Source organism: Myxocyprinus asiaticus, chromosome 16, assembly GCF_019703515.2.
Source record: "Myxocyprinus asiaticus isolate MX2 ecotype Aquarium Trade chromosome 16, UBuf_Myxa_2, whole genome shotgun sequence".
Taxonomy (NCBI): Eukaryota; Metazoa; Chordata; class Actinopteri; order Cypriniformes; family Catostomidae; genus Myxocyprinus; species Myxocyprinus asiaticus.
This window is the reverse complement of record NC_059359.1, coordinates 46,384,338-46,400,159: the sequence shown is the minus strand read 5'-3', so window position 1 is coordinate 46,400,159 and position 15,822 is coordinate 46,384,338. Positions and strand designations below refer to the sequence as shown.

The 15,822-nt window shown below is 39.3% G+C and overlaps 1 protein-coding gene across 1 annotated transcript in view; it reads left to right on the top strand.

Annotated features, from left to right (window-relative positions):
- The first annotated feature begins 380 nt into the window (after positions 1-380).
- Positions 381-15,822, top strand: part of ascc3 (activating signal cointegrator 1 complex subunit 3) — a 295,431-nt gene continuing 279,989 nt past the window's right edge. The window contains exons 1-2 of the mRNA XM_051720604.1: positions 381-469; positions 1,199-1,308. Coding sequence (XP_051576564.1) covers positions 1,219-1,308 — 90 coding nt within the window. The 5' untranslated portion in view covers positions 381-469; positions 1,199-1,218. The remainder of the gene's footprint in view (positions 470-1,198; positions 1,309-15,822) is intronic.

Genomic DNA, 15,822 nt, shown 5'->3' with positions numbered 1-15,822 from the left:
TAAATGTAAATGTGAGCCAGCATTTTTATATGCCTATTAGGCTGCGTGACACCAGGAAAATGCTGCCTTCGGAGGCTGTATACCGAGTCAAGATGAAAATAAGGTGCTTTTCAAACTGTTCGGACACCAGTTTCCTTTCTTTCAAAACATCTGTCAGTAAAGCCATTAACTGATTAGGCAGCACGTCAGCTTCTTACGTTTTCGGATGCAGACATAATTTACTAATAAAACGTCATTCTATCATGAATTTACTTGTTCTTCCTTGTTATTTCCGCATATGTGTATCTGCTGGATATTGTAGTCCAGAGACCCGCTGTCAGCCGTATCAGCCAAGCATGTTATTATATTAGAAAACTACAATACCCATACTACACTGCGCTGTAAACGCTGCCGCATGTTCGCCGGCTGACGCTGTTTTGAAGGGTCCAGTTTTTTTTTTGTTTGAACTTTCGAATCTGTCACTGGTCAGGTATCATATTTATATTCATATTCATATTCACACCAACTTATGTTGATTTGTGTTTGACGAGGTGTTGAAATACACGGATTTGAGCATTAATTATACAAGATAGCCCTGTTGTGATGCTTCAGATGAGTTGTAATGCTGTCTAAGTCAGTATTTATCATTAACACGCTTTATATTATTCCGTTTATAGATCGTGACACGTGTATTTGCTATTGTGGTTATTAAAAGATCATCTATATGTACATCATAACTCATAGGGACATGATTGATCAGGTGTATAGCAGTTTCTAGAAGAGTATTTGGGCACCACACATTAATGGAAATTGTTGAATTATGAAATCATAATCATAATCAAATATCAAAACAAGGGTAAATTACTTTATGGAAATATAGCACAAGCAAACTTTTCAAGCAATTTTTCAAGTTTGTTAGGTTTGTACATAAACAGTTCAAAATAGCATTGTGACATTTGTGGTGGTCAAATGTTAGCTCCAGCTTGTTTTGCTTGCAAATGACACTTGCTTTGATATTTTGTGATCTATTGCAAAGACATTCAGACATTTTAAAGTGTGACTTAATTGTCCAAATTCTTTTATTTTGGCCTGTAAAAGTCTTGTTTTTTTGTCTGTTAAGAGCACTTCAAAATATGAATCACTCCATAAGATCTGCAACCCTAGAGACACATAAAGCAACTGTATATATTAATATTTATCATTTTTCCTGTATGAACAGATCAGACGGCGTGTAAGGTCATGTCTCCCCCTCGCCTCACTGGGGCGCTTCGTTCCTTCTCTACTGTCAGCAAACAGGATGATTTAACGCAAGACGTTTGTGATCTTAAGGTAACACAAAATGATTCCAAAGTTTTCTCCAGCAGTTTTGAGTTAATGTGCATGGTAATGGTTAGGCTGAAACATACTTTATAAGTGTGTGAATGCAAAAGTGTCTAGCCATGCAAGCTGAATTTCACACATTTTTGCACTCCGAAATGTGTCAGGCTGAGTTCGGAATTGCATACTACCCATAGTACTCGTACTACTACTGCCATATTTGTCTATGGCAGAAATAGTAGGGGTAGTGTGGTAATATGCAATTCCGAATTCTGCATCAGACTGCAATTTATAGCACAACACAAGTACATTGTCGCAAGGAGCGCTGTCCACTTTTTTTTTTTTTTGCAACGCGGAAGCGCTTCATTTCCGTGCCACTGAACGGATTTGCAAAAATAATCAATGTTTTCAAAACAGCTTTCTGAATATGCCCCTCACCTGCAGTTGTTCATGGTCAGATAGCCACACCCTCCAAGTAACTCCATTGGATGAATAACATTGTTGGGGCGGGTGTAATTGGTCGCTCAAAACAAAACAGGAATTTTTTATAGCCCCACAGAGACACAGTGTTTACAGTTTTTTGAGAAAATTAACCTATGTATGGCTTACTTGTAGTTGTCTCTGCATATTAAGCTGGAATATGAGAAAGTATTTTAACACTGACAAAGTTATATACTTCAGCTTTAAATTAAAACATAAATAATACACTGTTCTGAATGGATTTTGCCAAAAACTAAATATATAAGCTGGTATGAATAATGCCTTTTACTTGAAAGGCTAATAAAGCCTTAGAAAACATATACCGAAAAGCAAAAATGAAACCTCAATGAAATCTGACAAATATTGTCAATTTTTTTTTTTTTTTTCACCCAATTTGGAATGCCCAATTCCCAGTGCGCTTTTTAAGTCCTCGTGGTCATGTAGTGATTCGCCTCAATCCGGGTGGCGGAGGATGAATCCCAGTTGCCTCCGCGTCTGAGACCATCAACTCGCGCATCTTATCACGTGGCTTGTTGAGCACGTTGCCACGGAGACATAGCGCATGTGGAGGCTTCACGCCATGCACTGCGGCATCCGCGCTCAACTCACCACGTGCCCCACCGAGAACAAACCACATTATAGCGATCACGAGGAGGTTACCCCATTGTAATCATTTCATTGTCAATCAAATGTGTTGTCGTTATGAAGGTATAATTGTAACTGCTCTCAGCGCTCTGATTTTAAACATTATAAGTACTGGCAGCCCCGTAATGGCACTAATGAAAACATTTTCCTCATAATAGTTTTTGAGTTTCCTCGTTTAGACAATTTACAGCAATTTGTGGCGTTTGCTGAGGCAAGAATCATTATTACTATTGCTCACACTTAGAGTTGCTGATTTGAACAAACCCCTAACCCTCAGTATTTAACTTCGGTATGTGACCATTTGTGCTTTGGACATGAAGGATACATCACATCAGTGGTGTTTTCTCTGAAGAGTCAAGAGAGGTAGTGCCTCCAAAAAATTGGGTGTGAAAAGTAATCGACTGTACATTAATAAAACAAATAAAATATCACAATGTGAGCTCAACTACAGTGTATAGCAGTTATATAGTCGGACAGTTCTCACTCCTTGTTGTGGATCAGCCGCCTACGAGATCAAAGGCATATATTGTGTGATTCACGCTCATGTGCTTTGTTGCTGATAAAGTGGATGTAATTTAATTCTGTTGCTTTTAAATAAAAGAATGTACCTGTTATTTATTTCCCCCCAAAAGGTGTGTCTTTTTAATCCATTTTAGTTTAATAAAGACAGTTTTGTTTGGGATTTTTTTCTCCCCTTTTTTTCCCAATTTATAATGCCTAATTCCCAATGTGCTCTAACTCCTCGTGGTGGCATAGTGACTTGCCTCAATCCGGGTGGTGGAGGATGAATCTCGGTTGCCTCCCTGTCTGAGACCGTCAATCCGCACATCTTATCACATGGCTTGTTGAGCACCTTACCGCGGAGACTATGGTGTGGAGACTTCACGCTGTTCTCCGCGGCATCCATGCACAACTCACCGTGCGCCCCACCGAGACCGAGAACCACATTATAGCGACCACGAGGAGGTTAACCCAACGTGACTCTACCCACCCTAGCAACCGGGCCAGTTGGTTGCTTAGGAAGCCTGACTGGAGTCACTCAGCACACTCTGGATTCAAACTTGCGACTCCAGGTGTGATAGTCAGCGTCTTTACTTGCTGAGCTACCCAGGCCACCTAATAGACACACATTAAAAAAAAAAAATAACAATCACATATCCCATTCAGAGATTGCACTGTAGGAGTGTTGGGAATAATCACACACTTTTTATTTATACTCTTAAAAACATGGCAATCTAATATTTTAGAAGAGAACAAAACTTTAGGTTGTTTAAGCCAATAAACATTAAGCGGTGGCATCAGCAAGTCGTTTTCTGTCGTGCTTGCAGTTTGCACAGCTGGTAGAAAGCAACTGCACCACCTCCCTCCAGAGACATGCGGCCACCTCACTCTCGCTAGAGTATTTTTGACATACGTTGCTGTGACATCACAGCAAGTCAGACAGATTTCTAATCAGCATAAACCTGCAGGTGGTCACCAGTAGTGCCCAACCGATATATCGGTCGGCTGATACTAGCGTTTCACCAATATATCGGTATCGGCGTGTATGTTTACCAATATGCACAGATATGAAATCTTTTTTCAGAACATATAATGCAGAAAATAGTGCTTTAGAACTGGTGTCATAACATTGTTTACAGAGCTGAATTGACGGTGGCTCTGCAGACAGGGCGGAGTTTAGTGGTGCGGTGTTAAGCTGTGTCTTCTCTGTAAATTGCTAACTAGTTTGTGAAATACATACTGGAAAGTTAATAAACAATATAACGTTAACCCTGTCCCTGACAACCATGTCACTCATGTTTATTGCATCTGTTTGCTGTTAGCCAGCTATAGTTGTCAGTGCAGTCAGTAATGTAGCAGATTGAAAGGTAAACATCAGAGCATCTTTTTGCAGCTCAGCAGACAACGGTGTGGTGGTGGATTGTGTCTGAGTGTTGATTTCACGCTATGTTGTTACCTAGTTGGTGAGACACAATGCTGGAAAGTAAATAAAGTCCATCTTTTTCTCTCCGTGACAACGAGCTTATAGCTAACTAGCTAATCACATAGCTACTTTCATTGCTTGTCAGCTGAGTGGAAGCTATTGTGTAAACATGTATTCACCAAACTGTTTTGTTCAGAATTCACAGTTTGGTACCCCCTTCAACCGAACAATTCCAGTCATTGCATTTATAAAATCTAATATTTAAAAGTCTGGTTTTCCAGACATTAAAATAGGATACGTAACAAAAGTAGATTTAATAAATAGTATATTTGCCCTGTGTAAATAATAATATATAGGAACTGTATCTAAAATAAGGGGTGATAAATACTAATACAACAGGCTGGAAAAATAGACATTTAGTCATTTTAAAATCCTACATATATTTTGAATGTGTTGAAACTTGACACCGGGCGACGCACCCTAAAAATGGCACCGTTAGATCGGTTTCATACTGAAGAGCCGCTTAAAAGTAAGTTTGTTTTTTAATCTCGTAAATGTAAACAAGTGTAATTGCCAACACCATCATATATGTCGAAAGGACTGAAGCCTGTCAACCAAAACATGAGCTCATTGATGTCATTAAGTGAGTCTGCTTTTTTATTCCATCAGTTACTCCTGGTCGGAGGCTGCCATAAATATTTAGTTTATACATAGGGTTATGTCCTACATAAACGTAATGGTGCAACGCTCAAATATTTAGTAGTGCATACATTTTGACTTAGTGCCCATTTACGCCACAACTAGGCTAAGTTGTAACGTACGTATAGGTGGTGCAACCGGCCCCTTATATTTATTTTATTATTTATTTATTATTTATTTTAATGGTCAGCAACTGACTTATACTGAACATACAGTACTGATGTTTATTAAGCTATTTATTGTATCATTTCTAGAATTTGTTGACAATGTATAATAATAATGTCAAATATTCTTTGATAAAAATATTTAAGAAAGCAGCCTTTTGAGTACCTTTGCAAAGTCATATCGGGGAAAAATCCACATAGAAAAGGTCTGTTTTCATTCCAGCTCAAAAATGAACTATATCAGCCACCATATTGGTAATTGGTGAATTTTCCCTCTCTAAAATCGGTATCGTATCGTTCTCAAAAACCCATATCGGTCGGGCTCTAGTCACCAGTGATCTGTTCTGCGGAGAACTTGCTCATCTTAAACAAGCCTATTGCCTCAACTTTGCACTGATTCGTTCAATACGCTGACTCAGACAGCACCACATTCAGGTCACGTTCAAATGAAAATGAACTTAAAATGACTTCATCAAATGATCTGCGAGACGGTTTTTAGTAGGGCTGCACGATGTATCAAATTTATCGGAATATCATAAATGTACATATCAAGATATGCATATTGCAAGGGCTTACAATAACGGAAGGATTTTAATACAGTAACGCAGATAACAGAGAATAGACCGGGTGTGAGATTGTTGCACTAACTCAAATGATGGAGCTTGTCACATTTTGTGCATATGTAGCCGTAACCAGCCCTTTCATGTGCTTTCACTCTGTGTTGTGTGTGTGTGTGTGTGTGTGTGTGTGTGTGTAGATAATAATGAGACCAGACACAGTATACAAACTCAAACTTGGCTTGTTTATTGGCTGCTGTAAGTTTGTGTGGATATATCAAATGATTGCTTTAAATGAATGTTCGGTCCAGTGAAATCATTCCTAGTTCAAGTTCAGCGCAGACTGACAACAAGCACGTTTAACCATAGCAGAAAGCGGATGTGTACTGCAAGCACTTTTGGACATCGTTTTCAAAATAAAAGTCCCACATTGAATTAACTAATTTTGAAATTAATACGAACATGCATTAAAGTGTAAAAATTAAATATTTTACAACACAGATTCTTTTTGGATATCCCAAAATATGGTGAAATTACTGTAACTTTATATTCATATGCTTTAAAAAAAAAAAAAAAAAATCAACTATAGAGCTAATGGTTAAACTATATATTGGATACAGTATGCAATTTGGAACAAAGACAACTATGTATGTGATCTTTGGGATAGATGACCCTTTTTTTATTCCAGTAAACTTCAGTTTACAGTATTTGGCCAGTGGGAGTTTCAATGTTCTGGATTATAGTGTCATTATAGGATTAACATATCGAATATCGCATTTTTCCTCCATATTAAGCAGCTGTAGTTTTTAGTGTGCACTCGTTCCTAAAGGTACAGCTCTGTGCCATCATATTAACATAGATTGTGACTGATCCGAAAAAAGGTAACTATAAAAAGATAATAGGCAAACAGCTAAAGGATACATTTACATCCTTGTTGCAGTATTAATAAAGGTATTATTTGTGAAGCAATGTAGACATTTTCATTAGTGCATCTGGGGCCTGATGTATAAACGGAGCATATGCACAAAATACAATGGTATTTATAAAACATAAACGTGACATACAAATGTGCCTACCGGCAGGTCCGTCACATGAGCACTACCCCTTGCGTATGCACTGTTTGTTCAATTTGCAAAGACACTGGCAAAAGAGTTCATCTAAGTATGAGTCATCTTTGACGGATTTGCAGATGTGCCATCCTGTCTACAGATAGATTGTGGAAATCTAATGAAGCTTAATTATTACTTGCCAATTGTGTGAACTTTAGTAGTTACACTGAACAAGAATTACTGGTAAATACATTATACTTATGTATGCAAAATCAACATGTAAGCAATTAAATGAATGTATTTAAATAAATGCAGCTCTGAATGACAATTGCAGCATTAGCGCTTTTAGAAGACTTGGCGCAAGGACGGATCAGGAGAGAGAATGTGTTTCGGGACCACACTGATTTTTTTGGGCCCATGATGACTGGCTTATAAACAACTTAGGTTAGGTTTATGCTTAATACACTGAAAAATAATCCAAATGGTTTGAGAATAAGACACTTATATAATAATAACATAATAATACAGTATATTCTAGATATAATAAGATATATTTTTTGTTAACAAGTCTTAATATACAATTATGTTTCTCAGGTAAATTGATCTTGTTTAAAGGATGTTTAGATATTTTTAAACTAAAACAAGACAAAGATTTAGATATGATTTTTAGCAGCAGCGTCCATTCACATGCAAAGTGTAGGCTTCAGTCTGTATTATCTTCTGTTTCCCTCGTTTCTCGTACTGTTAAACGCAGTAGTGTCACATGTCTGGATGGCAATATGCATATGGTAATTATATATAGATGAGGTAATTAAAACTTACATGAACATGCCCAGATTCACAAGTGGAGACACAAGACGCTTTAAAATGTACCCGCATTTGGTGCTTGGCGGGTGTTGATTTCGGACCCTGTATACACCTCTGGCTTTTCACAGGCAAGCTCTGCTCACATTTTCTTCATAAATGTATGTTTATGCCTGTCTGTGCAAAAGCAGTGTCCAAATTGTTTTTAACAATCACCTAAATGTATAAATGTATCCAAGGCTTGTTACATAGTCTAATAATATGCAAAAGTTAGGAAAGTTGGTGAGCTAACCAAAGGTTTAGTTCTATATCTAATGTTGTGATATGGATTAAAAGTGGGCTTAAGGTCATATCTCAATATCTAGCACCATTTTTTACTGATTATATCAGCCTAGAGATATTTATCACTCTAATTAATAGCCAAAACAGTGTTTGACTCTGTATAATCTGATGTCCTTCTGTTTGTACTTCATTTAATCCTGTTTGTTTGACCTTGTGAGTGTGATTCAAAGTGTATTTTATGTGCTTTGAGCGCTCTCTTTCTGTATAATCTGTCTCTCTTGACTTTGCTTTTATTGGGATTTTGAGGCAGTAGAAGGCCACACCTCAGCTCAGCTCAGCTTCAATCGTTTCCCCGTCTCAAAATTCAAATCTTCTTATCGGCACAGCCGCTGTTCTAAGACATAGCAAAGGGTGCAGGTTTATCCGAGCACTCGCTCTATGAGTTTTAGAGGGCACTAAAGTGCTGATACAATGGCAGGGTGTTAATTTACTTATTGCCCCGGTGACATGACCTATTGAGTACACTTCACATACTGAAGCGCTTATTCAAATAACCTTCATACTGTATCCTTCTAACTGTGTGCAGTGTGAAAGTGTTTCATGAAGGTTTAACAATATTTGAAGCCCCATAATTATATAACACTGTCGCTTTGCTTTTGCTGCACAGATTCTTATATTTCTTACATTTTTTCTTATGGTTGAATCTGAGAGTAAAACAATTGATTTTGAAAAGAAGAAGAAGAAGAAGAAAAAAAGAAGGTTATATTGCACTTCTAAAACATTTAGGCACTTTTGTTTTTGAATTTCTGAACAAAAAAAAAATCTCACATTTAACATCATGATAGAACATTAAAAATTCATAAATGTACATATCAAGATATGCATATCGCAAGGGCTTACAACAACGGAAGGATTTTAATACAGTAACTCAGATAACAGAGAATAGACTGGGCGTGAGATTGTTGCACTAACTCAAATGATGGAACTTGTCACATTTTGTTTCATCAGTCCACAAAATTTTTTGTTTTTTTGTGTGGATCTTTTCTCCCCAATCCGCTCTACGTCCTCATGGTGGCGTAGTGACTTCCCTCAATCCGGGTGGCGGAGGACGAATCTCAGTTGCCTCCGCGTCTGAGTCCATCAATTCGCGCATCTTATCACGTGACATGTTGAGTGTGTTACTGCGGAGACCTAGCTCGTGTGGGGCTTCACGCTATTCTCCATGGCATCCACGCATAACTCACCACGCGCCCCACCGGGAGCGAGAACCACATTATAGCGACCATGAGGAGGTTAACCCAATGTGACTTTACCCACCCTAGCAACCGGGTCAATTGCTTGCTTAGGAAGCCTGACTGGAATCACTCAGCATGCGCAGCGATGTTTTTGTTGGAAAGCAGCTACTTCCTTCGTGGTGTCCTACCATGGACACCATGGCTGTTTAATGTTTTCCGTATAGTAGACTCATGAACAGAGATGTTAACCAGTTCCATTGATTCCTTCAAGTCTTCAGCTGTCACTCTAGGGTTCTTTTTTCCTAATTGAGCATTCTGCAGTGTGCCCTTAGAGTTATCTTGGTTGGACGGCCACTTCTAGGGAGAGTAGCCACAGTACTAAATTGTCTCCATTTATAGACAGTTTGTCTAACTGTGGACAGATGAATATCTAAGCTCTTCAAGTTAATGTTGTAACCCTTTCCAGCTTTATTCAAAGCAACAATTCTTGATCGTAGGTCTTTTGAGATCTCTTTTTTTGTTAGACATGGTCCATGTCAGCAGATGCTTCTTGTGAAAGTAACTTTAACCCACACAACTCCTGACTCTAATGAACATTCGTTGACATGATTAGCCATTCACTTACTTTTTCTAAGCACTATGAATGTTTAAAGGGATGTGTTCATTAAAAACATGAAATATTATAATTGTGTGTTGTAAGCTTAAGCACATTGTGTTTTGTCTACTTGTGACTGAAGATGAGATCACATTTTTTGACAAAATTAATGCAAAACCAGCTGATTTGTATACATTTTCTTGCCACTGTGTGTGTGTGTGTGTGTGTGTGTGTGTGTGTGTGTGTGTGTGTATATATATATATATATATATATATATATATATATACACTATATTGCCGAAAGTATTCGCTCATCTGCCTTTAGACGCATATGAACTTGAGTGACATCCCATTCTTAATCCATAGGGTTTAATATGACGTCGGCCCACCCTTTGCAGCTATAACAGCTTCAACTCTTCTGGGAAGGCTTTCCACAAGGTTTAGGAGTGTGTTTATGGGAATTTTTGACCATTCTTCCAGAAGCGCATTTGTGAGGTCAGACACTGATGTTGGACGAGAAGGCCTGGCTCGCAGTCTTCGCTCTAATTCATCCCAAAGGTGCTCTATTGGGTTGAGGTCAGGACTCTGTGCAGGCCAGTCAAGTTCTTCCACACCAAACTCGGTCATCCATGTCTTTATGGACCTTGCTTTGTGCACTGGTGCGCAGTCATGTTGGAACAGGAAGGGGCCATCCCCAAACTGTTCCCACAAAGTTGGGAACATGGAATTGTCCAAAATCTCTTGGTATGCTGAAGCATTCAGAGTTCCTTTCACTGGAACTAAGGGGCCAAGCCCAGCTCCTGAAAAACAACCCCACACCATAATCCCCCCTCCACCAAACTTCACAGTTGGCACAATGCAGTCAGACAAGTACCGTTCTCCTGGCAACCCCAAACCCAGACTCGTCCGTCAGATTGTCAGATGGAGAAGCGTGATTCGTCACTCCAGAGAACGCGTCTCCACTGCTCTAGAGTCCAGTGGCGGCGTGCTTTACACCACTGCATCCGACGCTTTGCATTGCACTTGGTGATGTATGGCTTGGATGCAGCTGCTCGGCCATGGAAACCCATTCCATGAAGCTCTCTACGCACTGTTCTTGAGCTAATCTGAAGGCCACATGAACTTTGGAGGTCTGTAGCGATTGACTCTGCAGAAAGTTGGCGACCTCTGCGCACTATGCGCCTCAGCATCCGCTGACCCCGCTCTGTCATTTTACGTGGCCTACCACTTCGTGGCTGAGTTGCTGTCATTCCCAATCGCTTCCACTTTGTTATAATACAACTGACAGTTGACTGTGGAATATTTAGTAGCGAGGAAATTTCACGACTGGACTTGTTGCACAGGTGGCATCCTATCACAGTACCACGCTGGAATTCACTGAGCTCCTGAGAGTGGCCCATTCTTTCACAAATGTTTGTAGAAGCAGTCTGCATGCCTAGGTGCTTCATTTTATACACCTGTGGCCATGGAAGTGATTGGAACACCTGAATTCAATTATTTGGATGGGTGAGCGAATACTTTTGGCAATATAGTGTATATATATATATATATATATAATATACACACTGATCAGCCACAACATTAAAACCACCTGCCTAATATTGTGTAGGTCCCCCTCGTGCCGCCCGGGTAAGGCACGAGACCCATCTTCTTAGTGGTAGCTTGTGAAAGGAACAGTGGCACACTCCTTCCCTCCGTAGTGATAGGGTCTTCTCCTTGGGCAAGAGAAAACAACCCTTGAGCCCCGCTTACGAGGGTTACAATTTTCTTGATTATAACTTTTGCACATGCCTTATCCATCTAGATGTGCTAATACCGTCCTTCATCTCTCTAAGGATCCAGAGTAAAATAGATCCTCCGTATCCCAATGCTGTTCGCAAGGAGCGATAAAAGGGGCGACTTGTTTGCTGTAAGTTGCGACCCGTGTCGGTGGAGGAAGAGATCCTGATGCCTGAGAAATATGGTTTGCTGTGGCTGCCACTGTTTCAACATTGTACTTTGGCTCATACTTCACCTAGACAGGAGGTTGGAAAGGCTCACTCCAATCAATCGGCTGGTCAAGACATGCTCTGAGAGTTCTGTGATAGCTCAACAACTGCTAACTTTCCAGAATCCCCAGTAAGTGTTGGCTAAGGGTCAATCGAGTGGATAGAGAAGTTTACAGTCTGCTCTACCTGCTCGAGTATATCATTCTTATAGCCCTGATGCATAATCTGCTGGAATTCCGCGGCACTGTGCATCCCTGTTTTTTGGGCTCCAAGGTGGTTGGGGAATAAGGATGATGAAACAGAAAACCTAAAATATGGCTTCAAAACACACTTCCAAAAAGCGGTTTCTAGACTTGGATACAGACTGCATTTCAGAGAGTAAATGTTTACTCATGCCAAATAGTGAAGAGTGGACAAGGTTTATAATCCTTAAAGCAGTATCACCAGATTTGCCAACCACTAAACTTTCTCCATTTGCTATACACAAGGGTATCACAGGAATAGCAGGAACAGTGAAAGAAATGAAAAAGTTACGATCTGGACAAATTCTAGTGGAATGCTGTAAAAAGGCAAATGCAGAGAATTTACTATGATCCACACTACTCGCTGGAGTTCAAATAAAGACATCACCTCATCCAACATTAAACTACAGCAAAGGAGTGATCCGCACTAAAGAACTGGATGATGTAGATGAAGATGAAATTGCCCGTGAGCTCAAACCCCAAGGAATAGTACATGTGAAAAGGATAATAATCAAAAGAGAGGATTGAGTTATTAAAACTGGTACATACAGGTGCATCTCAATAAATTAGAATGTCGTGGAAAAGTTCATTTATTTCAGTAATTCAACTCAAATTGTGAAACTCGTGTATTAAATAAATTCAGTGCACACAGACTGAAGTAGTTTAAGTCTTTGGTTCTTTTAATTGTGATGATTTTGGCTCACATTTAACAAAAACCCACCAATTCACTATCTCAAAAAATTAGAATATGGTGACATGCCAATCAGCTAATTAACTCAAAACACCTGCAAAGTTTTCCTGAGCCTTCAAAATGGTCTCTCAGTTTGGTTCACTAGGCTACACAATCATGGGGAAGACTGCTGATCTGACAGTTGTCCAGAAGACAATCATTGACACCCTTCACAAGGAGGGTAAGCCACAAACATTCATTGCCAAAGAAGCTGGCTGTTCACAGAGTGCTGTATCCAAGCATGTTAACAGAAAGTTGAGTGGAAGGAAAAAGTGTGGAAGAAAAAGATGCACAACCAACCGAGAGAACCGCAGCCTTATGACTGTCAAGCAAAATCGATTCAAGAATTTGGGTGAACTTCACAAGGAATGGACTGAGGCTGGGGTCAATGCATCAAGAGCCACCACACACAGACGTGTCAAGGAATTTGGCTACAGTTGTCGTATTCCTCTTGTTAAGCCACTTCTGAACCACAGACAACGTCAGAGGTGTCTTACCTGGGCTAAGGAGAAGAAGAACTGGACTGTTGCCCAGTGGTCCAAAGTCCTCTTTTCAGATGAGAGCAAGTTTTGTATTTCATTTGGAAACCAAGGTCCTAGAGTCTGGAGGAAGGGTGGAGAAGCTCATATCCCAAGTTGTTTGAAGTCCAGTGTTAAGTTTCCACAGTCTGTGATGATTTGGGGTGCAATGTCATCTGCTGGTGTTGGTCCATTGTGTTTTTTGAAAACCAAAGTCACTGCACCCGTTTACCAAGAAATTTTGGAGCACTTCATGCTTCCTTCTGCTGACCAGCTTTTTAAAGATGCTGATTTCATTTTCCAGCAGGATTTGGCACCTGCCCACACTGCCAAAAGCACCAAAAGTTGGTTAAATGACCATGGTGTTGGTGTGCTTGACTGGCCAGCAAACTCACCAGACCTGAACCCCATAGAGAATCTATGGGGTATTGTCAAGAGGAAAATGAGAAACAAGAGACCAAAAAATGCAGATGAGCTGAAGGCCACTGTCAAAGAAACCTGGGCTTCCATACCACCTCAGCAGTGCCACAAACTGATCACCTCCATGCCACGCCGAACTGAGGCAGTAATTAAAGCAAAAGGAGCCCCTACCAAGTATTGAGTATATATACAGTAAATGAACATACTTTCCAGAAGGCCAACAATTCACTAAAAATGTTTTTTTTATTGGTCTTATGATGTATTCTAATTTTTTGAGATAGTGAATTGGTGGGTTTTTATTAAATGTGAGCCAAAATCATCACAATTAAAAGAACCAAAGACTTAAAATACTTCAGTCTGTGTGCATTGAATTTATTTAATACACGAGTTTCACAATTTGAGTTGAATTACTGAAATAAATGAACTTTTCCACGACATTCTAATTTATTGAGATGCACCTGTACATCCTCACTTTTAATAAGCCTCTTCCCCCAGAAAGAATCCAAATCGGATATCTGAGTGTCACAGTGGATTTATTCGTGCCCAACCCAGTGCGATGTTTTAAATGTCAAAAATATGGACATGGGTCAAATAGTTGCAAAAATAAAAACATCTGTTGCAAGTGTGACGAAGAAGACCACATCATGGAGAGCTGCCAAAAACCACTCAAATGCTGTAATTGTACAGGAGACCAGTCAGCTGCATCAAAATAGTGTCCTACATGGATCAAGGAGAAGGAAATACAGAGAATCAGATGCACAAAGAAGATCAGTTACCTTGAGTCAAGGAAAATGGTAGACGCTGTCCCTCCTTTTACACACATGCCTCTGTTGTCAAGAAATCTGTGAAGACCACAGAATGCCAGATAGACTTCACCTGGATGCACAAAGATAAACCCCAAAATGTTAACAGCGATAAATCTCTCCCAAGGACCAAGAATACAGGAACCCAAAGTGAATCTACCTCAATCAATAATTGGTCTAATCAGAACTCAACAGAAAATCAAACTACAAATAGAAATACAAGAAGATCGAGTTGTTCAGAAGCAAAAGACGAAATAGCAATGACAAACTAAAGATGTCGAAATGAAAGAAAGGGATAGTCGGAGTAGAAGTTCATCCCCAAAAGGAAAAATCAGGGGAAATATTCCTATTTTTCCTTTGTGAGAATGGAAAATATTTTTATCTAATGGAACTGTCGTGGACTCCGGGCAAATTTTGCAGAGTTGCAACGCTTAGTTACAGTTCTCAACCCCCTTGTTTTTTGTCTTCAGGAGACAAAACTACCATCAGATTTTACCATCTCTTTTAAAAAGTTTACAATTTTAAATACTTTTGGTCCTACTAATAGACAGACTTTGGGTGGTACAGCCATTTTAATCAGAAACGATGTGATTCATAGTCTCATCAATGTGAGCAGTAATTTATATATACATATACATTCCACCTAATCTTACTGTAACACACAAGGACTTGGATGGCCTAGTAGCCCAACTTCCTTCTCCATATATATACATGGTAGACTTTAATAGTCACAATACTCTATGGGGAAATACCCATTGTGACCAAGAGAAAGAGGATAGAAGAATTCCTAGACAATCACGCCTTATGTCTTCTAAATGTTGGATCCAGCACTTACCTACACTAAGGCATGGAACATACTTGGCAATTGACCTAACAATTTGCGAACTTGAATTATTTTTAGACCTTTCATGGAAAGTCTGGCATTACCTATGTGGTAGTGACCACTTTCCATTAATATTAACCCTAAAAAGAAGAGAAAAAGCTCTAAGAATACCAAGATGGCAGTTTAAAAAAGTTAACTGGTATCATTTTCAAACGCTTTGCTATGAAAGTTTTAACGAAGCCTTTGAAGATGATCCAGATGTTATTAAACACTTCACCAGCACACTCATCTCCATAGCAAATGATACCATTCCAAAAACATCATAAAACACAAAATGCAAACGGATGCCATGGTATGATGATAAATGCAAGACAGCTATAAAAGAATGGAAGAAAGCTGAAAGATTATTCTTCAGAAGGCCAACAAATGAAAATCTTAAGGTTAAAATAAGTAGGGCATAAGCTCGAAGAATAATAAATGAAGTTAAAAGGAAAAGTTGGAGACAATTTGTATCTGGTCTGACATCAAGTACCTCAACAAAAAGGTCTGTAATCTGATTCGAAGGATT